This window comes from Seriola aureovittata, chromosome 21, assembly GCF_021018895.1.
Source record: "Seriola aureovittata isolate HTS-2021-v1 ecotype China chromosome 21, ASM2101889v1, whole genome shotgun sequence".
NCBI classification, from domain to species: domain Eukaryota; kingdom Metazoa; phylum Chordata; class Actinopteri; order Carangiformes; family Carangidae; genus Seriola; species Seriola aureovittata.
The window spans coordinates 18,874,695-18,901,981 of NC_079384.1; the positions used below are offsets into that span (position 1 = coordinate 18,874,695).

Consider the following 27,287-nt stretch of genomic DNA (forward strand, 5'->3'; position numbering starts at 1 on the left):
TCAAAATGTTTTAATGTTTTTAAACGTCTGTCTCTCAATATTTTCAAATTGGTTCCTCCTGAAGATTTACTGTTAATCTTTAAAAATGCAAGAACAAGCTCAATTATTCTCTTCAAATAATCATTATCACCATAATTATTATATAAATCCAAAATTACAATTTTGTGATCACTTAGTATTGGGGTAAGAGGTTTGTTTGAGAGCAAACTTAACAGTGGTGTTTTTAGGGATGTAGCAGTTTAATAACAATGTACAAGTACATGTACTTAAATGCAGTGTTTTCTGTTGGCCTGCATGTGGACTGTAGCGTGTTTCTCAAATATTAATGCTGGGCTGCCTCCCCAGTCACGGTCTCCTATTTGTGCTGCTGGGGGAGATGGGATTTGTAAGTGAGGGGGCTTTAAATAAACCACAACAGAACTAGAATAATGTCTCTGCTCTCTGTAATTACCCCCTTGACAAATAAAGAGTAATTAAATCTGAATTTCTTGTCTAGCATTTCGAAGCACTAAATGGTTATTGACTGATTTAGCAAGCTGGCTTTTTCCACCTCTTCCTCCCACTCTGATCCATGTGGCATCATATTGCATTTTCTATGGACAGTGTAACAGGACTGCTGGTTTAATTTAGCATATTTTTAGTGAAAAATTCAGTCAAATTCAGATTAGGACTCTGCATTCCAAACCCCCTGAGCTGACCAGCTAATCCTGCATTTAACTGTTAAAATTGCATGTTTTTTTTTTTGTTTTTTTTTATAATTTCCTCCTCTTCCTACAGTCTGCCGGCCTCCTAAACAACAGCGTTCACTCTCTCTGTCAAATTATACTTAGAGCCTGATACTCACTGAGAGCCAGTTGCAGCAGCTTTCAGAGGATCAGCACAAACTGGCAGCAGAAATGACTCTCTGTGCTCTGTTTATTATTTATGTGTGTGTGTGTGTGTGTGTGTGTGTGTGTGTGTGTGTGCGTTTGTGCGTGTGTGTGTGTGTGTGAGAGCTGGGTGGCACTGCTGTTGGCAGGAGTCGGTGTGAGAGATTTACAGCTGAAGGCAATCCTGCACGGCTGTCCGTCCAATCTGTTTCCCTGGTAACCGTTGCATTTCGGAAGCCATCACAGAGTGAGAAAAATAAATCATCCGCTGCTCAAAAATGCCCCCAAAATTGGGAACAAGATATTATTTACGATATTGGACAGCACACACGCGGGCGGCACGCATTGAGGATAATTCAAACCATCAAGCTCTGAAAATTGGCTTCAGTGATACAGAATGAGGCTCAGAGGGGCAGAGAGAGAGAGAGAGAGAGAGAGAGAGAGAGAGAGAGAGAGAGAGAGAGAGAGAGAGAGAGAGAGAGAGAGAGAGAGAGAGAGAGAGAGAAGAGAGAGAGAGAGAGAGAGAGAGAGAGAGAGAGAGAGAGAGAGAGAGAGAGAGAGAGAGCCTGAAAAAAATATCTCATCCACTCCGTTGGGCCTCAGAGGAGAAACTAGAGAGTGTAAACGTTGTGAATAAACTGAATTAATATTGCATCATCATTATACTTGCATCTCACTTTTAATTAAAGCACCAAATTTCTTGTTTTGCAGATAGATCTTGCTTAAAGACATCCAGCTGAGGTTGCATGTTTCTCTTTTACAGTATATTAACATTTGATAAAAAAAAAAAAAAAAAAAAGCAAATTAGTGCAAAAGAGCTGTCCTTGTTGCCAGGTGACACACATGCATTTTTAGCCTGGTCTTCAGTGCACAGGTGTAACATGGTTCATTGTGTACTGGATGAAGCGTACAGGGTTATAATGTTCCAGAGCATTTCATTCTGAGCAAAAACATGACACCAAGCCATAAATCAAACATGTAAATGTCTCTAAGTGGAAATATAAGCCCTCCTGAGGAGAGTAAGTTCATAAGCCACTCTATATTGCATTAGAAATGATGCAACGGAACACTTCCCTTTATTGTTGTACTCTAATTGCTCTTTTATGTCCTACACACTTGAATATGCATTAGATCACATGTTTGTTCTTCACAAAAACAATAGAGAGTCTCATACCAGATTCTTATGCTCTGTCCTGCAGATGGCGCTCCGCTGAGTGAGCTGTCCTGGTCGTCGTCCCTGGCTGTGGTGGCCATCTCCTTCTCGGGCCTCTTCACCTTCGTCTTCCTCATGCTGGCCTGCCTCTGCTGCAAGAAGGGCAAAATCGGCTTTAAGGTGAGGGTCAGCGTGTTGATGTTCTGAACATCATGTCTCATCAACTTCCACATGAAATATGAAAATAATATGAGGCATGAGGACAAACTGGCACACCTCTGCACCCTCACACACACACACAGACTCATTAAATCATATCAAGTCTTGCATAAAGATGTGAACTCTAACTCTCTGTGCCCGTGAGCGTTGCTGCAAATGGCCCGGACACAGAACATTCCCCGCTCCTCTCATCAGACGTCCATTATATTCATGACGGAAGGTCTTCATCCATTTATATTTAGAGAATGTTTATGGGAAGTAAACAGAATAGCAGACAAAGGTGGTGGAGGCTGTGTTTATGGAGCGGTGGGAGGCCTGCAGCTTTTCAGGACCATCACCAGGACCCCATTTCTGAGCAGCACGCTGAAATGGGTCATGGCGCCGAAGAAAATAGGACAGGGAACAAGAAAGAGTGAGTGTGTGTGTGTGGTGTGTGTGTGTTAAAGGAATGGTGGGATAGTGCATATAAATAGAAAAATGTGACTGTATGTGCTGTGCTGTGCTTTCCTGCACCTTGTGGAGTTTTCTTGTTAACAAATATTGTTATATTTACATTTAATGTAAAGTCTCCCAAGTCTCTAAAGGTGATTAATGCATTTCATGTATGCAGTTCTTCTTCTCTGACTTTTGCTGTCCGATGTCTCCTGGTACATAAGCAGCTGTCGAATAACCCTTAGACTGAGTGATGTCATCACTTTACATTTACTTTACGACCCTCCACTGGAATGGGAATCATGCATGTTTTTGTCCATTTTGCCAATGAGACAAACAAAATGGCGACCTGCTCATCAAAACACTGCTCCTCAGCAGCTAGTGGTCAAAATCTCATCACAAACACAACACATAATACAACATGCAGTATTTCACACTCCAATGAAGATTTGAAAAAGAAAATTCAACCCGATAATGGCACTAGAATATATTGGAACAGCATCTTTATTACACTTCTTCCTCTGGGGACTGTGAATCTATGCACAAAATTTATTTGGCTATCCAATAGTTCTTCATTTCAGTATGGACCAAATATTCAGTTTCCAGCTTCTCAGATGTTTTTTTGTTTTAAATAATTGTTAATTGATTATCATTTGGTTTTGGACTGTTGTTTGACAAGATAAAACAATTAGAAGAGACCTTGGGCTCTGGAAACTTATAAGAACAAGTGAATTATTGAGGGATTATAAAAACAATTGATACATTAATCAAAACTAAAAATTATCCTTTGCTGTTCTTCCTCCACAAGATGTCTGTGCTGTGATTCATATTCCTGCATGGCACTGGAAACTCAAAACTGTGAGAAAAACATAATTTATTCCTCAACTTATGAATCTGTGTCGCAACATTATGTAAGCAATTAACATAATTCAAGTCGCTTCAGATGAAGCTGCAGAAACATTTTGCCGGTACAACACTGTGGAGAGAACCATGTGATTAAGCCTGTCGGAGGACTGTTCTATCAGAGTCAGGGACGTGTAAGATTGTTTTAATAATGGCATTAATTTGCCTCTGGGCACATCTCCATCTTCCCTGTTCACTCTCATTGCACCCTCAGCCTTCTGTCCTTTTCTTTTCATTTCCTCTCCGTTCTTAATGTGTCTTCAGAAACACAGAGCTGCACTGATCACAGGAGCCATATTACATAACATCCTGTTCCCTCTTGAAAACTGTATGTGTTTATGAATGTGCATCTTGAGTGTCTTGTTGTTAAGCTGCATCCAAGAAATTGACATTTATCATATACATTCTGTGTGTGTGATGTGCCCCGTGTCTGGTTTGTGTCTGTGGCGGAGTGGACCACCCAGGACGGACCTGTCAGGGTGTGTCTAAGTAAGGGGCCAGGGTGGGAGGAGGGGGAAGAGAGAGGGCGCTAGGGCGTGAGGAAGGGCAAACCCATGAGCCCACAGTGCATCCGGCCTCTGGGCCCCATCTGGAATTAGACACAGCCTCTCCCAGAGCAGGAAGAGGGAATTTCAGGGGGGAAAATGTAAAAAAAAAAAAAAAAAAAAAAACTTCAAGAGGAGACAAGAGAGAAAAGATGTCTGTTTTACAAACAATCACAGAAAGATGAGGAACTTCCTCCAGTGGTTCTCACTGCTGTGAGGGGTTAGTTTAGGCTTTGGACTGAAACTTAAATCTCTATGGTTTTTAGTGAGAAACTTTTCTGATATGTTCCTAAAAATGACTCATTGCTAATATCATGTAAAAATGTAGAAATAAGTGCAAAAGCGTGTCTCAGTTCAAAAGTTCAAAATTTGGGGAAATCTGCAGAATTTTCTAGACAGGAGTTGAGAAGATTTATGTTTCCTATATCTGGACAACACATGTTAATTCAGCTTGTCATTTTTACACGTAAGCTTCTGTATGGACACGTGATTTAACGTATTCAAAGAGCTATCTGTAAGTTTTGTTCTGGCTACATAGCCAACGTTAGCACTCAATTACTTTACTCGCAGAGAGCTGTTTCCAGTGATGGAAAACGACCCATTTGTCTTGCTTCTTTATCTATCTCTTATGTTGTACACGTCCAGGCATGAGACGAGAGCATGAGACAAGAGGGCATGAGACGAGAGGTGGCCTCCTCCGGTAAAGCTCCAGACTGCAGCTTCACCGAACTCCTTATTTATTTAATGAAAGTTAGCATTCTAACCACCTAGCCGTCGAGTGTGTCCTCAAGAAGTAGCCGCTGCTCACAGGCAAAAACAAATAAGGCTGAAGTTCTCGGCTAGACTCGTAAGTACACAACTGCTAATGCTAACGTAGGCTATGTAGCAATAGCAAAGCTTAAAAATAGCTAATTTAAGTGGCGAGCTCCAACACTTTCGACAGTTTGGACAGTGTCAGACTAATCATGCTAACCAGCTAAGCTAACTGGCTACTAGCTTTAGCTTCATATTTAGCATACCTGAAAGCACCATCAATCTCAACAAAACAGCAAATAAATATATTTCCCAAAATGACAAACTATTCCTGTAAGGAAAAATACACAAATACGTAAATAATTACATCTTTGCCAAAAACATGAAACTGCCAAAAGAGCCAAATTAAAATTTAGGATCCAGATCTTCAACCACAATTGAGCAGAATTAGAGCAGAATTTACCATATAAAGCACAATCATTCTTTGAAGAATGTAAATTGCCCCAGCCATCCCCATAATCTAGACACTCACCCCTCTAATGTCAGTGCCTCAAAAGTCTTTTAATTTGTAGGATTCAGGGATAATGGACTTAAACCTTGAATCATGTTATTAAAACCCTTAATCATGGATACAATAGCGGCCTGAAGCACTAAAGCAACATTTGGGCCAACATTATTTTTGTCACTCACCCACAAATTTAAAGTGAAAGGCTTAAGGGGCTTTTATTTATAAGGATTAAATTAAAGGGATGAGACTTGGGTCAAATTGAGGTTGAAGGTCAGGTTCAGAGGTCAGGAAGTGAAGCTCTCAGTGGGCGGTTCTCAAAACTATAGTGTTGACAAAAAATAGGTGTGGGGATGGGGACTGCCCTGCAGATGTTCTTCAGCTTTTGGGAGAGAGAGAGAAAAAGAGGAAGAGAGCGTGGAAGAGAAAGTGATGTCACAAGTATAGTATGTGAACCCCCCACCCCCCCACCACCACCCCTCTTCCTTCCCCCTTGTATTTTTCTCTCTCACATTTTTGCGGGGGCTCAGTTTCTCTCTCCCTCATGAGACAGCCGGAGATACTGGCCCCCCCCACCTTTTCATTTTCTCTCCCTCCATCCCTCCATCCTCAGCAGTCCCAGGGAGAGTCAGTGGTCAGCTACAAAGCCTCTTCCTCTTCCTCATCTTCCTCCTCTCTAAACTCAACAATGAGGCTCTCTCTGCACAGTGATGATGCCTTGTTCTGCAGCCGCTCTCCCTGGCACCACCAACCTCCTGCTGCTGCCCTGCACCCATCACACCAATGGGAGCCCTGGGAGGCCAATGAGTGTGTGGAGTTGTATATTTGTGTGTGTGTGTGAGAGAGAAAGGCAGAAAGACTTTGAGATGCTGTAACCAAAGCCGAGACCAGTTGACATCCTCACCTATGGACTCTGAGGAAAGGTAAGCCAGCAGGGACACTGCGGAGCTGAGCTGATTGTTTTACCAGCAGGAGTCTTTAGATGGAAAGAGGGATTAAAAGGACAAAGCAAATGTTGATCTAGCAGATTTTAGGATGTTTGATGGAAAACTTAAGAATGAAACCATGTGATTTCCTATTAATTTGTATTTTAAGCGGATTTCTATGAGAGAAGCAAAGTATGAACACATTTCTTCTTTGTTTTTAATTGATTTACTCTGTTCTGATGAGTTTTGGATAATTGAATAATCAGTAGATTGACTGAAAATTCATCAACAAAAAATGTTTGTTAGCACAATATGCCAACATTCTCTGGTTTTAACTTGTCAAAGTTGATGTTTTTCTGCTTTTTTGTGCTTTGTGTATCCTAAAATCTTTGAGTTTTGAACTGTTGCACAAAACAAGTCATTTAAGGATGTCACTTTGTATTCTAGCAGATTGTACTGGGCAGTTCTTGCATTTGTTCACATTTTTTCTTGAGTAAAGGATTGAAAGATTATTTGAAAAAAAGATTCACTATTTGCAGCCCTTGTTTGGATACTATTTTACTGCAGGATGTATGAAAAGTTAGAGATATATTTTTCTTATCAGTAATTGGTATGTGTGTGTATGTGTTTGTGACAGTGTGTGTGTCTGTGTGAAGAGTGAAACCACATGTTGAATGGGAAGGGCGAGCAGGACCGTGTGAAGATTTGGATGTGAGGCTGTGGGAGGGTGTGCAGCCTGCATGAGCATGCATTCATTCTTGGGGGACAGGATGAAGTGAGAAATTGAGGTGCTTGTTTGTGTGTGTGTGTGTGTGTGTGTGTGTGTGTGTGTGTGTGCGTGCGTACGTGCGTGCATGTGTGTGTGGGTGGGTGTTGCAGAGGGCTGCAGCAGGTCACATTTTTCCAGCATTGCGACCCTGCTGCTCTCCAGCTCCAAACTAAGAGACTTTTATTCTGACATCCGGTCTGTGGATGCGGCCAACTCCCTCCCCTCTTCGTCCTCTTATCCTGCGATCAGTACGATCAGCAGACATAAGGATTCTTTCAGGACTCCTCACTGTTCATCCACCCAGGCCTCAGTCCCACATGCTAACCTGGAAAACTGAGAAACAAATGTTTCCTCTTTGATTGCATGTTACTTTGTCCATATGTTGAAATTCATCTGACGGGTGTGGACACATCTGCAGCCACTTCTTGGTAATTAATTCCAAAGCAGATGCTCATCTGTTTTGTCCAGAGTTAGTTTTAAGTGTAATACGTATTAATAGAGTTTTATTGTCAGTGATGTGAGTGAAATCAAGCACTAATCTCTTTTATCCAAACAGAGTTGTGAAGATTTATTGATCACACCTCTGTCTGGTGCCATTTGGGGCCTGTGCGGCTTAACGCTGGATCAGACGGCATTTTATAGAAGTGTAGTAAAAAGGCACAGAAGTTCTTTTCACTTTCTTTATTATTTCATGAATGTGGTCAATTTGGATTGGAAAAAAAAATACATGACCAAATATTTTCAACAAAACATTCAGTGATTGAGACACAGAAACTCCACTTTGTGCTCAGAAAGTATCTCAACACTAAAATCATCAGGCTTAATTGTGAAGCAGAAGATTGAGATACATGTAATCTTGGTACAAATAATCTTTGGGTAAATCAGACTGGCTTTGTTTACACTGGGATGTTCCAGCAGTCTCACAAAGCTCAAAAAAACAGTGAGCCAGGCCAGGACAGCTTGCTTCAGTTTATGTCAGAGCTGCTTCGGTGCTCCAGCCAAAATATCATCTATTTTTGCCTGTGTTTTTGTGTAACATTGTCTTTTGCCTTGTGTGTGTGTGTGTGTATATGTATGTATATATATATATATATATATATATGTACATACACTGATGCTGTCAAATATTAAATATCACACAGAGCAGATTTGGACCCATCATACGGTCTACAAATGCATATCAGGGCATGTTTGTGAGGTTATTTTTTCCACTTTTGCATCATGTCCTCACATCTTTGACCTTACAAGTAAAGAAGCTGTTTACCGGTTACCCAACCAGCTGCTGGTCTAATGAATGCAACCTGTTCTTTTGTGCAACCTTTGACTTGTTCATTTTTTTGTGCTTGCATGTCTTCCAGGAATTCAAGAATGTGGACGGGGAGGAGTATCATGCAGATATGTCCACCTTGGCCTCGCCGGCCTCCCAGGGCAGCCTGGACGTCTACATCCTGCCGCTCACCGAGTTGTCCCTGCCGGTCGCCAAGCAACCTGCTCGATCTGGTGGGTGAGCGTTCACTTACTATTCAGCTGTATCCTTGAGTGGCTCCATCAGAAACACAGAATCTAGAGTTTTAAAGAAGTGTTTAAGGGGTTAAACTTGGTTCTCTCACTTACTAAACCTCTGAAATCCACACACTGCATTTAAAAAGATTTATACCTCTCCCTTCTGTCAAAAGGGATAAGATATAAGATGAATTCTGGGTCCAATCATGACATCATTTGTGAAGGTTTTGCCGGTGCTTTGTGATTCATGTCTCTTGTCCTTTGCTGCAAACTGATCCAAACCTTGCAAGTGCTTTGAAAAAGTCCCCAAGCCATACACATGCAAGTGCATTTCAAGGGTGTGAGAGTAATATAACGGCGATGAGGGCCGTGTATCTGGCATTAGTCAAAAGTTTGTCCCTGGAGTGAGCACCGCCCTGACACTGGCCTCGGCCAGCTGGGCCTCCACCTATCCCACAATCCCTCACTGCAGCTTCCCTGCAGAATGAACTCTGTGCTCTTTAACTTTCACTCTCTCCCACAAACATCTGCCTGTTGCATAATAATGTCCAGGCAGCCGGCCTACACTGCTGCATGTTGGTATGTCAGGCATGCAAGAGCACAAAACCCCAGTGAGAATATTCCTCTTTCACTCTGTCGCCTTCTTTCTCTCCTTCTGCTACTGTGTGACAATGGTCCTTGTTGTGTGTCAATGGGCTGATGCTGCCTGATAAGCTTTTTGCAGGAGTGTGTTGAGACTTAATGCGTCTTGCCCACACATTAAGTCTCATGCCCACGTGTGGATGTATAACGAATGTCCACATCAAAACTCAGATGTAAATGTGAACATTTGTTATACATCCACACGGTTTTACCCACACTCCTCAAACAGGCAGTGTATTAAGGACCAAAAGATAAGAGTTGGATACTCCCAGTGGTATGTAGCCATGCAGGCTTTGACAAATGAGGTCTCTGACGACACGTCAATACGAGGAAGGTTAATGGGATTTCATTTGTAGTTCATTGAAAACCAAAACTAGAGAAAACCAAAGAAACGCTGCAGTTCCTGGTAGGAACATTTTCAGAGGCAGACAACTCCAAACCTCAGCTATTAAAGTTAAAACTATCTGCGTGGCTAAATACCATTTGGGGTAAGTGAAACAATTTTCCCACCATTGTCTGCGACATGGCTGAGCTGACCCTTTAAACATATGCTTGGTCTTCTGTGAATAATAGAAACCATTAAAGCAGTGTTAGAGGTCAGGGATTTATGACTGCACCTTCAGGAGAGCCTCGCCCAGTGACATCAGCAGGGGAAATAAGTTTTTCGGAGAAATTGCGTATTCATCTCACTTTACTGGTCGTAACTGTGTCCTCATTTTTCTACATCTTTTTTTGCTGCCAGTTTCTCGTCTTGTTTTCCTGCATCCTTTCCAGCTCAGGTTCATTTGTACAGCACCACTCCATACAAAAGCAGTTCAAAGCGCTGTGCATGCTGATAAAATATTAAAACTAAAAAGCTAATCATACAGCAACAGAGTGAAGGAAAGGACAGAAGATAGAGAAGAGCAGACACTCTAAAACAGCCACAAGGCAGAGAAAATGAACACATACCGAAGGAACAGTAATTATTAAGATAAAAAAAATGATGAGTGCCAACATGAAAAGGTCCTCAAGTTGCTTTTAACACAGTGTAGGTCTCAGATCTTGAATCTAATAATTCCTGAGAGCTGAGGTAGATGTGGAGATGAAGCACTTTACAGCTATGAGTAAGTCTGCTTTCTTTCAGCCAATGTTCCCATCTCCTCTGTCGTGCTGCTGAGCACTGGGGGCTGTTGAAGGACTATGTGGATATAGGTGGAGTTCCTAATGAGACACCAGTAATGTAAGAGCTTGGCTCAGACTGGGGCCCCGGTCCCCAGGATCCACCCTAATGCAGCTGTTCTCTGCTGCAGTGCTGCTCTGCAAAGACTAATGGACCTCACACCCACCCAGAGGAGACATGTGAAAACACACACTGAGCAAAAACAAGTCCAGCTCTTATGTTCTCACACACACACACACACACACACACACACACACACACACACACACACACACACACACACACTCTGAAATTTCCTCCCACTCCCACAGATGCATGTATTAGATGCATCCTGCTGACATACACTTATCGGATCTGCAGAATTACTTGCGAACTTCGACCTCTAAATCCTCGCCACGCTAGTTATGAAACAACAACGGGCAAAATGTCATAAGTGAATTGAAATGATTGTCCAAGGACACGGTGGCAGCTCAGCACCTCGATCAGCTGAGAGTGGACCAGGATTCACTGGAGTGAAAGAGGATGATGGGAATTCCATTTGGCTCTGAGTGATTTAGCTGCTGCGCGTCTCGCTAAAGGCTGGCTCCTATAGCGGTTAAGCTAGATGCATTCTTCAGAGAGATGCTCAGCAGCACACAGGCTTAGAGAAGGCCAGACAGCGCTGTCAAATGGAAATTGAGTTAGTGTATTGGCTGTAAAGAGATCTGAGAACTTAGCGGGGTAGTCGGGGTGTTTTCAGTTTGGGAAAAAAAGAAAAAAGAAATAAAAATTAGAAAGCTCTGAGTGAGTGAACATTTGCCCGTTATTACAGCATTCATACATTGGCAGAGATTACAAATATTATAGTACAGTCTTTTTTCTCCTAGCATGTATCATCCTCCCCTCATTGTTCCACCAGCGTTATGAATATTTGAGGTTAACATGATGGCGTAGGTGGGACCCATTGCATGCTGCTGTTATCGCCAAAACTTAGTTCATTCCTATGTCAAGGAGCCGGTGGATAATAGCCCCAGTGTGTGAGTACTAACTAGTCCTAACTGGTACCATGCTGCCCTAAGCAGCCAGACAATGGTGAGTATTCTGCTTTGGGATGGAGAGAGCGTGAGTGGGTGTAAGGAATGACCAGTCTGGGGAAGGAGACGGGGGTGTCCAATATGGCCTCCACACAGTGACTGGACTGTGTGGCAGTCTGGAGGAGCGGGGAGGGGGGGACGCAGCACCACAAAGATCTGTCTGTCTGCCTCTACACCCAGAATCTAACTGTCATCGTGGGAGATGCAGAAAGAAAAGAAAGAAAGAGAGAAAGAAAGAAAGAAAGAAAGAAAGAAAGAAAGAAAGGGATAGATGGTGAGGGGTGAGAGATGGGGGGGGGTGTTGCTGTCAATCCCGTTTCATTTGGCTGAGCTAGGGCAGTACAGTCGGGCGTGTTCGGCAGGCAGGAGAGACTCAGGGGATGCTGAGAGAGATGCATCAGGGAGTTGGAGGACAGTCAGACAGGTCGGTGCCAGAGAAGGCTCCATACAGAATTAGACTGAAGACTGGAGTCTGTTCTGTTAACTCGTGGACCATGGACATCGTCCACTGGTGTGTTCAGATATTTCACTTTGGAGAAAGTTGATGACAGTCGATCGGACAGAAGATTCTAGATGGATTCTACAGTGGCCACTTAAGAACCTGGATGTGGTGCGTTCTGTCAAGTTACTGTCATGAGTTTTATCTACATATATCATTATTATTATTATAATTGAGGACATAATGTATTTCTTTTAGGTGTTTTCAGGTATAATTGTGCCTGTGTGTATAATCTCAGTCTCAACAATATGTCCCAACATCATATTCAAAATGAGTGAAATCAACGCAATTTAAGATCAGTACATATGTTCATCCATTTGATGTTAAGTTTTACTTATTCTCAGAATGATTTCAGAACTTACTCATGTACTATGACTTAAAGTGGTGAGGGAATGAAAAGTGAGTTCACTGATCATAACTAACTAAGTTAAGTTAAAGTTGAATTAGTTTTTAGAAAGGAGGAGGGTTAGTATACGTTCCAGCCCACGAAGAACAATAAGAACATTTGGGGAGGTAGGACGTGTTGTCCACTAATCAGAAGGTTGATGGTTCGATCGCTGGCTCTTCCAGTCTGCATGTCGAAGTGTCCTTGGGCAAGATACTGAACCCTAAATAGCTCCTGATGGCTGTTCCGTCAGTGTTTGAGTGTGTATCGATGTGATGTATGAATGTGTGTGTGAATGGGTAAATGTGTGAGTATTGTAAAGCCCTTTGAGTGGTTGAGACTATAAAGACTATAAGAGCGCTATGCAGTAAGTACAATTGAATTTAACTTCTCTTGTTTAAGTTGTGTATTCCATCAGGCTGAACATCAAACAAATATTAATACTTGTCATACATTATTGTGATAATACAACTTAAATGCAGAATTATTTAATCAACGTGTCATTACATCGCTTACATCAAAATTAAGGCAATATTTGATAAACTGAGATAAATCAACTCAAGCAAGTTCAAGAGTCTATACAGAAATGACTGCAGACCAATGGCTGCCTGTGGTGGTTTGACAAATACATACGCATTTGTGTAACACATTAGTGTGGTCTTCAGATTGGCTTTAATGTAAGATGATGTGATTTGTAGTAAATGGGTTAAAGCATGAAAAACCACAGGTTTTGTCAGAGAGCACAACCGTAAGACCCCATCAGGATGCTGCTGGTGGGGGGTCATCCATCACTGTAACACGTCTTCCTCTCTCTTCCTCTCCTCCAGTCGAACTCCTGAAATCCACAGATCTCAGCCGCCACAGTCTCCTCTACCTGAAAGAGATCGGAAATGGCTGGTTCGGGAAGGTAAGCCACATCAGACGCCTCAGTCTTCATTACTACCTGCTGGTGGTTTTAACAGTCACTCCTGCTGTCCCTGCAGCTACCTGCCAGGTAGATGAAACGGGGCATCAGCGAGTCTAACATCACGGCTGTTATTTTTTGCTGTGATCCCGGCCGTGTTTAGAACGAGCTCGGTTTAAAATGTCCCGACACACTGTGTTATCTGCAATGTCTGAGTGTGTAATGCCGAGCTGATCCTCGTGCCTTTGATGTCAGCTTGTCCCAGGTGTGATAGACTTAGCCCTTGAGAACAAATTTTACGCTGGTAAAATTTTCAATGTAATAGCCCTCTGCTGCAGGCTGAACCATGTGGTGGTGTCGTGTTTTTACAACCAGATAACATGTTGTTGTCACTCTCTCTCTCGTTCTCTCCGTCTCTCTGTTTCTTTGTCTGCTTCTCCTCCTTTTCATACTCTTCGCTCATGAATATACATCCGTCCTTTCCATCCTTGTGTGCCTTGACTGGGTATGTCCATATGTATCTGTTTGTCTGCATTTTTGTGTGTCCTACGCTCAACTCCCGCATGACTGTTTTGTGCCTTTTTGTCCGTCTTTGTGTAATGGTCACTCCCATCCACGCGTAACCTGTTTGTTTGTGTGTAAATGTCCCTCTGTCTGTCTCTCCTGTGCGTATATGTCTGTGTCTTGTGCTGTTTCAGGTTCTGCTGGGGGAGGTGAACGCAGGCCTGAATACCACTGAGGTGGTAGTGAAGGAACTGAAAGCCAGTTCTAGCGTGCAGGACCAGATGCACTTCCTGGAGGAAGCCCAGCCTTACCGGTACATATTTACCTCTATCACCTGGTTTCTGGTTAGATTTCTGTCTTGTCAGAGATGTAGTTCAAACATTTGCTAAAATACTGTACTGTCAGATGAGATGATGGTGAAACTGTATTTTTCTTCCTCTGTAGCGGGAATATTTTATCTTTTTACTCAACTAAATGTATCTAATGGCTGGAGTGACTAGTAACTTTGTGAAGGCAGATTTTACTTTCAATATATGAGCTGATAAAATGTTGGCGGGTAAAACTACCAGCTCTTCAGGAATAATGAAAAACAATCCTGTTCCAGACACAAATGTGTCTTTGAATGTATTTTTTCTCAACATGTTTCATTGTATCATTTGCATAGCATATCATTTTGTAATTTAATCAGTCATTGTGTCCTATAACTGTACCTTTTCATAGCGTTATGCATTGCAGTAACAATCCTTGATTTGATCATTTGTAATATATTTTAAATACTAGGCTTGGGCCATTATTCGATATCAAGATATTTCCCACTATATGCAATATTTTTCAAAATATAAATTTTTCTTTTTTTGCAATTCAACACAGACATGTGACAAATAAAACTTTGAAGTGTTGTTTAGTGACAGCATCACTTATACCTGAAACATTAAATACATTATATAATTATATAATATTATTAAAAATAACATGCATCACGACATTTGTGGCTGGATTGCATCAAGATATAAAATTTTAGATATTGCCCAAGCCTATAAATACTGCCAATATACTGTATGATTCTTCACAATTGGTACAGTATGTTTATACTGTGTGTCAATGTGTGTGTCTAGGAGTTTTTGTGTTGTCACAGAAGTCCTTTGTGTGCTCTTCTATGATCTCATGCTCCTCCTCTCCTCCAGTGCTCTCCAGCACCCTGCTCTGCTGCAGTGTTTGGCCCAGTGCACCGAGGTCACTCCATACCTGCTGGTGATGGAGTTTTGTCCACTGGTGAGTATCCAAACCCACAGGGAAGGGTTGTGTAAGGGGAGAATGGCTCACAGTATGTATAAAGAAATATTAAGGTTATACAGGATTTAAATATTTAACAAATTACACCTTGGTTGCTAAATTTTTTAATTAGGCTGTACCACATTTGGTGCGTAAAGTGTATTTAAATATGAAGTATGTTGTTTGTGAAAGGACCTGTCAAATCTTATAGACCTTTGCTTTTAACTGAAAGTTTGCATTATATCCCTTCACTGACTCAGTTCACTAAATGGCCTGAAAACCTCTTGTTATATGTAGTTTATTGGATTTTTTTTCTTAATTACTTTTGGCAATAAAACATTCTTGGCAGCTGCTGTAATTGTTTGGCAGCTGAGCCCAAAGTTAACAGTAAATCACGCTGCACTAACACCACTCACACTGCAGCATAAAATCCAACATCAGCTCCACAGGATTGATTAGCTCAGTAGATTTAACACTGACACTTGTGGTGATATTCAAGTAATCAAAGAACTCGGAACTGGCTTTCTGCCACTTCACAGCTGTCAATTTTTAATTCACTGCACAGTGTGAGTGATGGAAATTGGTGGTAGATGAAATATATTTTCATTATATTTCAGATTATTTTTTAAATTGACAACAGCGCAAACGAGCACAAACCCATGATGACAAAAAACATTCAGATATGCCTAAGGAGGGAATTCTGTTACTGTTTGTAGGATCAAACTATTATTTAACGTAACTGCTGTAAACAGTGTAGATTGTAAATGCTGTAAGATAAAGGAAGACAAAAGCTCTGCCAAGGAGATAATTCACTCACAAAATGAAAACAATACCTTGTACATAAGTAACTGAGGACACATGGTGGGCTTCCATGCAGATTTTAATACCAAGGCAACTGAACGAGGAGTGGATGAGTCTTTTTCCCATTAAGCAAAGCACAGTGACAACACTGCCCTCCAATGGTCAGAGGATGTATCATACAGATGTTTTATTTCTCTCTGCTGCGTCCAGGGGGATGTGAAGGGTTACCTCCGAAGCTGCAGGACTGCAGAAACCATGACCCCAGAACCCTTGATCCTCCAGCGGATGGCCTGCGACATCGCCTCAGGACTCCTGCACCTGCACAAGCACAACTTCACACACAGGTAGTGAGCCATTTCTGCCATTAAATATCGCACACGCTCTAAAATGACAACGCTATGATCTGGGTTGCTTCCTGGAACAATATCCTGGTGCTGCCTGAGTGCTCCTTACAGACTCCAGCATCAGTGATTTTGTTGCAGGCGGCGACCCCTCATCTCCAGAAACACTCAAAGCTCCATTCAGTCTGCAGCTGCTTTTTTCAGAGAAAGGAGAGGACATCGAAATGTGCTCTCAAAGATAGCAGTGTTGAACTGGGCCAACTCTGAAAGATTAATTATTTCATCTCGCAATCCGTCTGTGTTTTGCTTTTGTGTGTGCAATGCTTCTAAATATTTTTGTGCCTCAAGAAATACGAGCATCTCGCAGTGTCTGAGTCCTGTTTAGTATGTTTATAAATAATGTTGAGATGTAACAGCTGCCCCCCCCCTCCCATTACCCTCTGTCACCAGTGACCTGGCCTTGAGGAACTGCTTGTTGACTGCTGATGTCTCAGTGAAGATCGGAGATTATGGCCTGTCCCACACTAAGTACAAGGTCTGTTTATCGGAAAAATATGCACAGAGTAACATATGCAAAGATAAACAAGGGTATGATTTAATTTGTTTAGAGTATTCGGGGGAATCTGAAATAGTTACTATCTATACAAATCTGTGGTGCTTTGCATCTACAAAAATCTAGCATTTATTCCACCCAAGTGAATTTCGACAGATGTTACAGCTTATTTTATTCCCCACCCTCATTTAACTTGTTCAGGATTATTAAATTTAACAAGGAAATGCTTGAGATTTAATGTCTGTTAACATTTTACTCTTGCCTCCCATCAGGATGATTACTATGTGACATCAGATCAGATGTACGTGCCGCTGCGCTGGATGGCTCCAGAGCTCGTGGATGAGGTGCATGGAAACCTGCTGGTGGCCGACCAGACCCAACAGAGCAACATCTGGTAGGATCAAACACACACACACACACACACACACACACGCACAAATACAAAGATGCGTGCACTTTTGGTTTGTTGTTAGAAACAATAGCATACAGCATAGTGTCAAAATGTTGAAAAACAATTTACTTTGTACTTCAGACTGTGGTGTAAGAGGATAAATGAAAAAATACTTTGTGTGCTGAGCGCATGTTGATTGCTTTTTGCCATTTTGTGCTTTATTATAATCTACTGTGCTGTTATTTATTCAGCATTTTAGGATTAAAGTTGTAAAAGTAATTTTCTTCTTTTTGAAAGACAGAGATATTTCACAATGAAACTATTAAATTATCATGTATCTATGCTTTGTGCATAAAAGGTCACAACCAAAAGGCTGATGTTGGTTCCCTGGGAAACACATATCAGGGAAAATGGCCAAAACATGGAAGATAGATTAGACTTTTGTCCCTGGGGGAACGTGTTTTTAACTCCTTTCATTTTTTGTTGAGTTCTTGATACTAAAATTACAAGATAAGAGGGCAGACTGCGAGAACAGGCCAAAAAATATATAAACTCTCACTCTGTTGGGAGGTAAGACTGTAATATTTTAGGTCACCAAGCAGCCAATGAGATGGAGAAAAGTTTGAGACAATAGAAAAACTGTGTGCACAGTTAAAAACCCCTGACAGTGCATAAAATTATGAAGGACACAAAATAACTATTGAAGGACTATAAGTATGTGCACATAGTGTGAATGATTCATACTTGCTCTGATTACGGTTTTATGTTTAATCCTGTGTCTCAGGTCTCTGGGTGTGACTATCTGGGAATTGTTTGAGCTGGGGAACCAGCCCTACAGACACTACTCTGACAGACAGGTACTCACCTACGCTGTGAGGGAGCAGCAGCTGCGACTGCCCAAGCCGCTGCTCAAAGTGCCCCTGGCTGAGCGCTGGTGAGACACACACACACACACACACACACACACACACACACACACACACACACACACACACACACTTATAGAAGCATCTTTAAATTACTTAACAGTCCCCGAGCAGAAGGACAAACACATCAAAACACAAAATTCAGCGCAACAAAATTAAATACCTTCCAGCACGAGTGGATTCTCATTTCTTCTGCAGAATCTAATTATTATGTTAATCATGCTGGTTTTGCTTTCCTGTGCTGGGGAAGTTTTCTCCTCAGGCCTCTTCTTTTTAATCCTGTTATTACAACTTCATCAATTTATTAAAATTGTTTCATATATGACTGTTGTCTGTTTTTCTGTTTGTGTCATTTTTGCGATCTTCAGGTATGAGGTGATGCAGTTCTGCTGGCTCCAGCCTGATCAGAGACCCAATGCAGAGGAAGTCCACTTGCTGCTCAGCTACCTGTGTGCCAAGGGGGCCAGCGAGGCAGAGGAGGACTTTGAGAGGCGCTGGAACTCCCTGCGTCCCAATACTGGATTCAACAGCCACCGTGGTGCCTCTGTAATGTCACGAGACCACCCCTCATCAACCTCCTCTTCGTTCCCTCTCCTTGAGCAGTTCTCAGCAGGTGATGGCTACCACTCGGAGTCCGGGGACGACATACTAACAGTCACTGAAACCAGTCATGGCCTGAACTTTGAGTACAAGTGGGAGCAAGCCAGGGCAGACCAGTCCTACAGAGCCCCAGACTCCTCTAGTACCCTGGGTCAGGTCAGCCATCATTGTCAGGAAGCATTTTACCCACCAGGGGGCATTGTGGGAGGCTGCCCTCTGGAGAGCCTCAGTCATGGAGTTTCTCCTTCTTACTACCAACCAAAACATCTACATGCTCCCGGCGTACTTCCTGTCCTCAGTGCCCATAGCCCCTCAGTAAGCAGTGAATACTACATCCGCATTGAAGAGCCAGTGGATTGTAACATTGACCTGGACTATACCATGTGCTCCTACAGCCCAGACTATCAGGGCAGCAGTGGGAGCTTCCTTACTGGGAGTGCAGACTCAGGTGAGTGCATGGCCTGCCCATCACAGGCTAAGAACATGGCTCCCTATTGGTCAGCAGACATCCATAAGTCAGATGTGTACGACTCAAATGACTCAAGTCCTGCGATCTCCCTCACAATGGAGCCTCTTTTAGGGCAGGTGTCGGACAGCAGCCCTCTACGACCCTGGGAGTCGAGTCACTATGTGTCCTATAAAGACAGAGATGGGGGTTACTACTATGAGCACTCACCGCCTTTGGGAATAGATCGCTATCTGATTGGCAGTGAACACTCTAGTGAGCACCATCAGGAGAGCTGGGGGTCAAGGAGCTTGCGTCAGGCCTTGGGTGAGTTGGAGAACCCGCTCGGTATATCCCCCTCTGTGAACAGCCCACCTCAACAGGCCTACAGAGACACATACCTGGACACAAGTCAGACCTCCATCATAGGAAAGAACGTAACCGGGGGCTACTACGACATGATGGGCTCCCTGAGGAAGACTATGCCTAGCCACACCAGGCACAGCAGCCACTCTATCAGTATCAACATGGAGACAGAGGGGGCGCTCTTCATTGGACACAGAGACACTGATTCAGAGGAGGAAGAAGAGGACATCTTTGTTGAGAGACACACCTGCAACACTTGGCCTTCGAAACACCGCCAGAGCAGTGTGGGTCACCCCAGGCGGGCGAGCCACAGCTGCAGACAGGACGCTTATGTAGATTTCCACTACACAATGCCAAGTACAGACATCGAAGACTCCTGGCCGGAGGAGCACAGCCTGGCCTACCACTCTCTACCCAAACCCATTGACTATCTTGAGGCCAAAGACAATAGTGCCTGCCTCAGTCTGAGTAAACACCATGCAATGGTGCCTTCAGACAACTGCAGTGCCTACATCTACCTGTGCCATGAGGGCGAGACTCAGGTGCCAGCATCTGGAGACTGCTGCCACTCGCACTTTGTTGACCCACTCACCGGCTTGCTGGTCAGAAACAACAGCTACAGTCATAGCTACAGTCACAGCAACTACATCAGAGATAAGATCATTGACATCCCGAGCAATGAGGAGATGATCAATCTGTCACCAGCTCCAGGGGGTCCCATTGTGCCCAAACCCACCTTGATTAAGACTGAGGACTGTGGAGAGCAGTATGTTGACCTTACAACTAATGACACCCCATTCAAGGAGAAGGGGGAGGATGTAATCAAGGAAAATCTAATCATGCAAAAACCACCAGAGCCTAAAATAGAGGAGGTGACCCTGACAATGACTAAAGCCACTCCGCCTCCTTCTGACAACACGCATGTGATGGTGGTCCTCACAGATCCACAGTCAGAGCTGAGTCAGACTGGAGACAGCGGCGTCGACAGAGGCAGCTCCAGCGTTTGCCTCGCTGACATCCTCGACTGCAGTGACGACGATGAGGACGAAGACATCACAGACGACATCACAGACGTTACCTCGGGCATCTTCGCTGACGAGTCCAGCGAGCTGAACGCTTCTCCTGCCTTCAAGTCGCTACAGAAGCAGATAGGAACTCCTGATTCCATGGACTCCATGGATCTACCGTCTGCAGCTGGCTCTTGTGAGGGCTTCAGCCCTGCATCCTCCCATCCTTCCAGCTCTCCTAAAGCTATGGACAGCGGCTATGACACAGAAAATAATGAGAGCCCTGAGTTTGTACCCAAAGAGCCTCATGAACCCCGTGAACAACCTCTGGGGAAGCCTCACCTTGATACAAGGCTGGAGGAGGACGAGGTGCTGGAGGAGCGGGGAGCCGAGGCTGAAGTGGTGCCCACAGAGGGTGAAGCATCACTGGGTGAAGATTTGGCCTCAGAGGCCTCACAGACCGGTGACTACATCTTTTCACCACTAAGTGATAAGACCCCATACAGAGACTCTGCTTACTTCTCAGACTATGAGAATGAAAGGCAGTCAAGGGATGAAGGGGAAGAACTATCAGAGAGAGTAAGAGATGAAGAAAATGCTGAAAAAGAACAGCAAAGGGGAGAAAAGAAGGGCGAGAAAAGGAAGAGTGAAGAGGAGGAAGAACTTGAGGACCCTGCTGTGAACAAAGACATAAAACGCACATTAACAGGAAGAACAGAATCCTCTTCTCCACCAGAGATGGAGGCATACATGACAGAAGAGTGTGGACAGGATGAGGAATTGGGGCTACCTCCAGAGCCGTCTGACACTGCTTCAATAACAGAGGGAGGACTGGATGAATGGCCATCCCAGGAGGAGAGCTCATCTCTAGGGGACTGGGCAGCAGAGGTGGTGGGGGCCATGGAAGAAGCCCTCGGTGCCCTGAATGGAGATTGTACCTCCAACATCAAGGTGGAGGAAGAGGAGGAAACGGAGGTCATGAAAGACTCCGAAGCAACAGAAGAGCCAGCGATCAAGACAATTCAAAACAGGACATCAGGGACATCCGGAGAAATCCTGCACACTTTACCCAAAGACGAGGTGGCTTTGCAGCACACTGCAAACACCAGACGGTTTTCTTCTTCCTCTCCTCCACCTCCATCCACCCCTCCCCCTCCGCTCCCTGCGACAGAGGGCCGAGGATCTCCAGCCGACGGGGAAGAGGCCGACGAGGAGGACGGCGACACCGATGACAGCGACGAGTCGGACGAGGAGCTGCGGAGCTACAGCGTGCAGGAACAGAGTGGCGGGGAGGAGAGCGAGGACGAGTGTCACCCGGTGCCCATTGTGGTGAGCGACGACAGCGAAGCACACAAACTGCGCAGCCTCCTGAAGATGCCGACCCTGCTGACAGCAGAGAGCCTGGAGGAGGAGCTCGAACGCAAGAAGAAGACGGTGTCTTTCTTTGACGACGTCACTGTCTATCTGTTCGATCAGGTGAGTAGCAAAGAGAATATACGAATCATTGATCAAAATTAGTTTTCTATGATTTAAACCTCAGTTAATCAATAGTTATACTGACATTAATTCAATATGTTATAATCTGGCATAGTGTAATATGAAAGGGTCGCTCATAGCGCCAAAATTGGTGAATCTGGAATTATCTCCAATACTTCAGCAAGCCATTACTTGAAGCATTTTAGCCTCTTTTTTATTAAGGGTCTTTTTATTGATATTTAAAGTCATACAGAATGTAATAAATCGCTGATACAGTTGAACAAAGACAGTTTTATCCCCTCCCCCTTTATTATGCTCCAATAGAGCCCCATCCCTATTATTATTTGTTATATATTACTCTACCGTGTTTATAATCAGCATCGATTTCATAACCGATCAGTGGGTCCCCGGCTTGACTCCCAGCTGGCCGGAGCCTTTACATGTCTCTCCTCAACTCTGTCTCTTGTATTTCCTGTCTCTCTCCACATAGCCAATCAAATAAAGGCAAAAAATCTCTTAAAAAACAAAACAAAACAAAAAGGAGATTCAGTATTGAATCAGTGAACGGAAACATGACTCAAAGTTAATGCTCCGTGTCTCCGGTTAGCTGTTTGCTAAGTTGTTGCAAACTAATAACAATCAATGTTACACTGCCCCCAGTGGCAAAAACCAAACAGACAGACTTAACATCAGATCTGGGCAAGTGAGTCACTTAATGCTGTACTAACAGGTGCTTTCTCCTACTTCACTTCTCTGCCACTAGGAAAGCCCAACTAAAGAGCTGGCTGAGCACGGCTTCCCTTTAGGAGCAGAGGGTCAAAATTCACAGAGCAAATCCCACGAGAGGGTTAATGGCTCAGATGACTCCTCTGATGGGAACATCTCAGAGGAGAGTAAGTACAAGAATATATTTTTAGTTTAAATGTAATTGAAGAGGTTTCTGCCTGTATGAGCATCACGAAAACTTGGCTAGTGAGCAGATATCAAACCATGTACTCACTGTCTCTTCTCTCAGGTGCAGGATATGAGTGGGAGGATGACTTCCCCCTGCTGCCTCTACCAACGTCCTCAGCGGCGTCGGACTCCCCGCCCACCCACTCCATCCCCAAGGCCCCGGATGCCAAACCAGCCGTGCAGTTCTCCCGCTTCACCGTCTCCCCCTCCAACGTGTCCCGTTTCTCCATCACTCACATCTCTGACTCTGATATGGACTCAGCAGGAGGTGGGTCCCCTCTGGATAACAGTTCATCTGTGCTCACAACAGAATTAATTTTTTGATTAGGATTGAGATTTTACTGACACAGATCAAAAGAAAAAAAAAATCAAGTTTTCTGGCACTGAGATACAGATCAAATTTCAGATTTTGTAACAGCTATTCAGATTTGAAAAAATGGTTTAAAGATCAAAGCTGGAGTTAAACTTTGATATGAATAATAATAGATATATAAATAATGTTGAGTTGAGTTGCTAATCAATTGTCAAAGCTACGAAAACTGTGAAGCACATCACGTTTAAGTATCATAGCAAACCTAAGGGACGAAAAGTTTTTCCCAAAAAAAAGTTAAAGGTGTCTTAAATCTGTGTAAGTTGTGAACAAATTAAATTAAATGACATTTGGTCACAGTTTTGACCTAAAGGCACAGTGAAACAGTCAGTGAGATGAAGGTTCTTTCTCTGGACATGTACATATGTTTATCAAAATTTAACACGCTCGTTCTTATATAATTATTAATATATAATATTTCAAATAGTGATATCATCTATAAACAAACAGTAATTGAAATTAAACTTTGCTCCTCTGAGGTTTAATTTAAGACTTGACTCTAATCCAAATCATGTATAGATATACGTTTGTATGTTTATATATATATATATATACATACAAACATATAATATACTAATGATACTAATAAAGTACTTGTTGTATCAGACTTAATCCCAGTCTGGGAAACTGGCCCTTTAAAGATGCCGTTGTTGGCGACAACATATTGCCACAGAATTAGAGTAAAACATACCACACTAATGAGATAATACACTTTAGTGCCAAATTCCTCCGAAATCAATAGACATGTCGGAGGAGGAAGATGCCTAACAGCCTGTACAGAGTGCTTGCAAACACTAATCCTTTCTGCCTGTTTGTTTCTGTTGCAGGAAGCAGCGAGGACGGGGAGAAAGAGTAACGAGCTGTGGATATTTACTGCCTCTCTTCGACAACAACTTGGCCTACTAGCATGACTTCTGATTTATTTTTAAACGTCAGGTTTTAGAAACACAAGACAGTGCCTCTTATCGCCTGTGGACACTTTTGAGAAAGTCTGTCTTACCCACGATGTAGGACTGACCTAAGCTGTTTAGAATACTGAAAAGAGTATGGTTAATATATAAACATTTACAGAATATTAATATATACTATGTATGATGTAAAGAATCTATGAAAGCAGGGGGGACGTGTGTGTTGAATTCTGCATATTTTTCCGATTTAAGAGACAAAATGGAAGGACGAGCCTCTGGAAAGCATCACATCTGCCACCTCTTTCACTTCTTAATTTATGATAGGGAGTAATGATGAGAGTGTGGAACCACCTGTACTGGAGAAACAGGACAGTTCAAGTATCACTGAGTAAAAGACAACGTCAACTTTTTGGCTTTTTAGACAAAGGATCAGCACTTTGAACAAGACTGTACAGCTCCACAGACTTTGTACTTTTTTGGAAACTGCTTTACTTGTCTTAATGAATATCAATGATAATTCTTGAGGTATCACAAGTAATATAATGTTAATATTTGGGTTTATTCAGAGACAAAGAACCTGTTAGTGTGAAAGAAGGGAGCAGAGGGAATTTTGATGGCTCCTGTCTGGTTACAGAATGTTTTTTTTTTTGTGGAAGCAGCTGATCGAACCTGGACAATCTTTTCTTTCTTATTTTGTATAAGGATCACAACTGTACTGTTTTACATGAATATGTGGCTCATTCTCTGTGCTAGCACCACCGTCACAACCAACCCCTCTTTGTCGTATATCAGGCACTGCATTGTCTCTACGGTAACAAGACGTGAAGGAAGTAGTTTAAAGATATTGCAATGCATGGTTTCAAGTAATTAGAAAACAGTATAAAGACGTATTGCTTAGAGACAAATGGGGACGTTTCCTGTTGTTTTCTGTTTTAGAGTAGAAGCACATGGTCATGGAAAAATCCATTTTCATGTTGCAGGTCCAAAACACATTGATAGCAAGAGGAGATATTCAGTATCTGGATGCTACACAGACATTAGTTCTCTAATAATGACATGGGCCAATAGTCACGGGCAATATAGACTAAATTTTCATCACAGTATATGTAATTCTCTATTGCAATAATGACAATATTCTCAAACAAATCAATTTACTTCATCACATTGATGCAAAACTCCTGTAAATCCAATATCACCACAAAGCAGCAATGCTTGTTGATTTGGAACAGTATCCACAAGGACTGGTACAATCACAGACATTAAGCTATTTGTAAGTTTCGCTGTTGCTACAGAGCTAGCATTAGCATCAACAGCTGTTTACCAGTCTAGAAGAAACATGAGTTCAGCATTCCTTTACTACAGACAGCTGGTGGAAGGAAACACCAATGTCACCACTTGTCTCAATCACGTCTTCTACTGAAGTTAGCATGCTAACTAGCTAGCCCCGGCCCATCTCGATACTTGACGAGAGCGACACACCGTAGCCTCCAATCTGCCCTGAAGACGTAGCGCTGCTCAGGGGCCACATTATAACCTCTTGTCTCGTGAATGTAACCATGGCTGAAGCTCTTTTTAAGCGAGATTCACCACCACCCGCTCCCGGCGAGAAACCACGCTCTATGGCAGAAAAAACTCACAAATAACCCCTGTAATAACTTAAGTAATTCTTAAACGTCCATACTGTATGTATTGAAAGATCGCCCGGGCCTAGAGGCCAGTATATCAAAACACAAACATGCCCAACAGTGCTCAAAGGCTGTGAAAGTGTATTTCTGTCTGCAAAGAGGTTCGTCTGAACAAACATGATTTTGCATACGTGAATCACCACATTATACATCCAGTATTGCTCAGCTGCAGCCCCATCTCTACCATTTTCTGTTTGTAAGAGCAATGAGAACGAATGCCTGACTTTACTGTTACTGACACTGTCGCTGTATATTATCTACAATGAGCTTGTTCGCAGCAGTTTTGTACTATGGTTTATTAAGACAAGTTTGAGCACCAGGTTAAAACAATAAGGGAATAACTTCATAGCATTTAAAGCTTGGATGAAATATTTAAAAACTTGTTGAGCTACGATGCTTTCAGGAGGGACAGATCAGTTCAGTGTCTAGTGTCAAGTCTAATTTGTCTGATCAGCTGGTTGAAAGGCACAGACGGGCTGACGTCATGATCATGAAGTGTTACAATGCTTTGCTTTGTGTGTGTGTGTGTAAATGAAAGGAGGTGACAAGGGAAGGTGTGTGTTGAGCCGTCAGCTCCCGAAGAAGAAGCAGGATGTCACCTTTCAAAAACACCCTGTGATCAACATGTAGTGTCTTCTGAGTGTTTGTTTGCCTTCCAGGGCTTTATTATTCTGTAACAGTTAGCGGCATAGATCCTCTAGACGACCGTCCGTTAATATTTTTGTATTACAACAAAAATACTTTTAGGAGTATTGATGTACTGTACCTGTGAAAGAAGGAAAGTTTGAAAAAAAAAAAAAATTCTTCTGTTTATTGTTGCCAAAGAGATGTTGTGCTGTGGTCCAGGGGCGTAGTGACCGAGAGGAGGAACACGACAGCAGCTTTGGCCTTGAACTGATCATTTAAAAAAAAAATGGAGGCAGGAGTTTTGGTTTGGGATACTGTCAGTAATATGTGCCCCCACACTGACCTGGTCACATCATTACTTTCTGTACCTTCTATCAAATATAAATAAAAGTCTGTTTTACACATCTTAAGAGCAGAATTCACTCTGAGATCTTTCCTTTAGTGGGTATAACTTTGTCTCTTGAATCATTTACACATGGTAATTTAAAGAAGAATTACAAATGAAAAATAGAAAAATTCAATGCGGAAAATGTGTTTTTGTGCATCGCGTTTACAGGTCTTAGCTGATCGTCACAGTATAGTAAGTCATAAAAATGTCATAGTATAGTAAGTCGCAGAAATGCCATCGTATAATAAGACATAAATACGTCATAGTATAATCGGGCATTAAGACATCATAGTGCAATGAGTAATAAAAATGTCAGTATAATAAGTCATAAAAAACGTCAAAGTATAGTAAAGCACAAAAACGTCATAGTATAGTATGTCATAAAATGTCATAGTATAGTAAGTCATAAAATGTCATAGTATAGTAAAGCA

The 27,287-nt window shown here is 42.6% G+C and overlaps 2 protein-coding genes across 5 annotated transcripts in view; one reads left to right on the top strand and one right to left on the bottom strand.

The window, feature by feature from the left end:
* The window catches only part of aatkb (apoptosis-associated tyrosine kinase b), a 50,905-nt gene extending 24,027 nt beyond the window's left edge, over positions 1 to 26,878 (top strand). For 2 of the 4 annotated variants that reach the window (XM_056365805.1, XM_056365804.1), the window contains exons 2-14: positions 2,069 to 2,202; positions 8,433 to 8,574; positions 13,166 to 13,245; positions 13,941 to 14,059; positions 14,931 to 15,018; positions 16,030 to 16,163; positions 16,611 to 16,695; positions 16,986 to 17,107; positions 17,889 to 18,038; positions 18,399 to 21,924; positions 22,688 to 22,817; positions 22,940 to 23,146; positions 24,076 to 26,878. In XM_056365805.1, the coding sequence (XP_056221780.1) occupies positions 2,069 to 2,202; positions 8,433 to 8,574; positions 13,166 to 13,245; positions 13,941 to 14,059; positions 14,931 to 15,018; positions 16,030 to 16,163; positions 16,611 to 16,695; positions 16,986 to 17,107; positions 17,889 to 18,038; positions 18,399 to 21,924; positions 22,688 to 22,817; positions 22,940 to 23,146; positions 24,076 to 24,104 (4,946 nt within the window). In that variant the 3' untranslated portion in view covers positions 24,105 to 26,878. Of the gene's footprint in view, positions 1 to 2,068; positions 2,203 to 6,001; positions 6,303 to 8,432; positions 8,575 to 10,674; positions 12,065 to 13,165; positions 13,246 to 13,940; positions 14,060 to 14,930; positions 15,019 to 16,029; positions 16,164 to 16,610; positions 16,696 to 16,985; positions 17,108 to 17,888; positions 18,039 to 18,398; positions 21,925 to 22,687; positions 22,818 to 22,939; positions 23,147 to 24,075 lie in introns of those variants that run through there. The other 2 variants (XM_056365806.1, XM_056365807.1) reach the window with 2 other exon arrangements.
* baiap2b (BAR/IMD domain containing adaptor protein 2b) overlaps positions 23,037 to 27,287 on the bottom strand; it is an 85,477-nt gene continuing 81,226 nt past the window's right edge. The window contains exon 14 of the mRNA XM_056365815.1: positions 23,037 to 23,173. Within this exon, the coding sequence (XP_056221790.1) occupies positions 23,170 to 23,173 (4 nt within the window). The 3' untranslated portion in view covers positions 23,037 to 23,169. The remainder of the gene's footprint in view (positions 23,174 to 27,287) is intronic.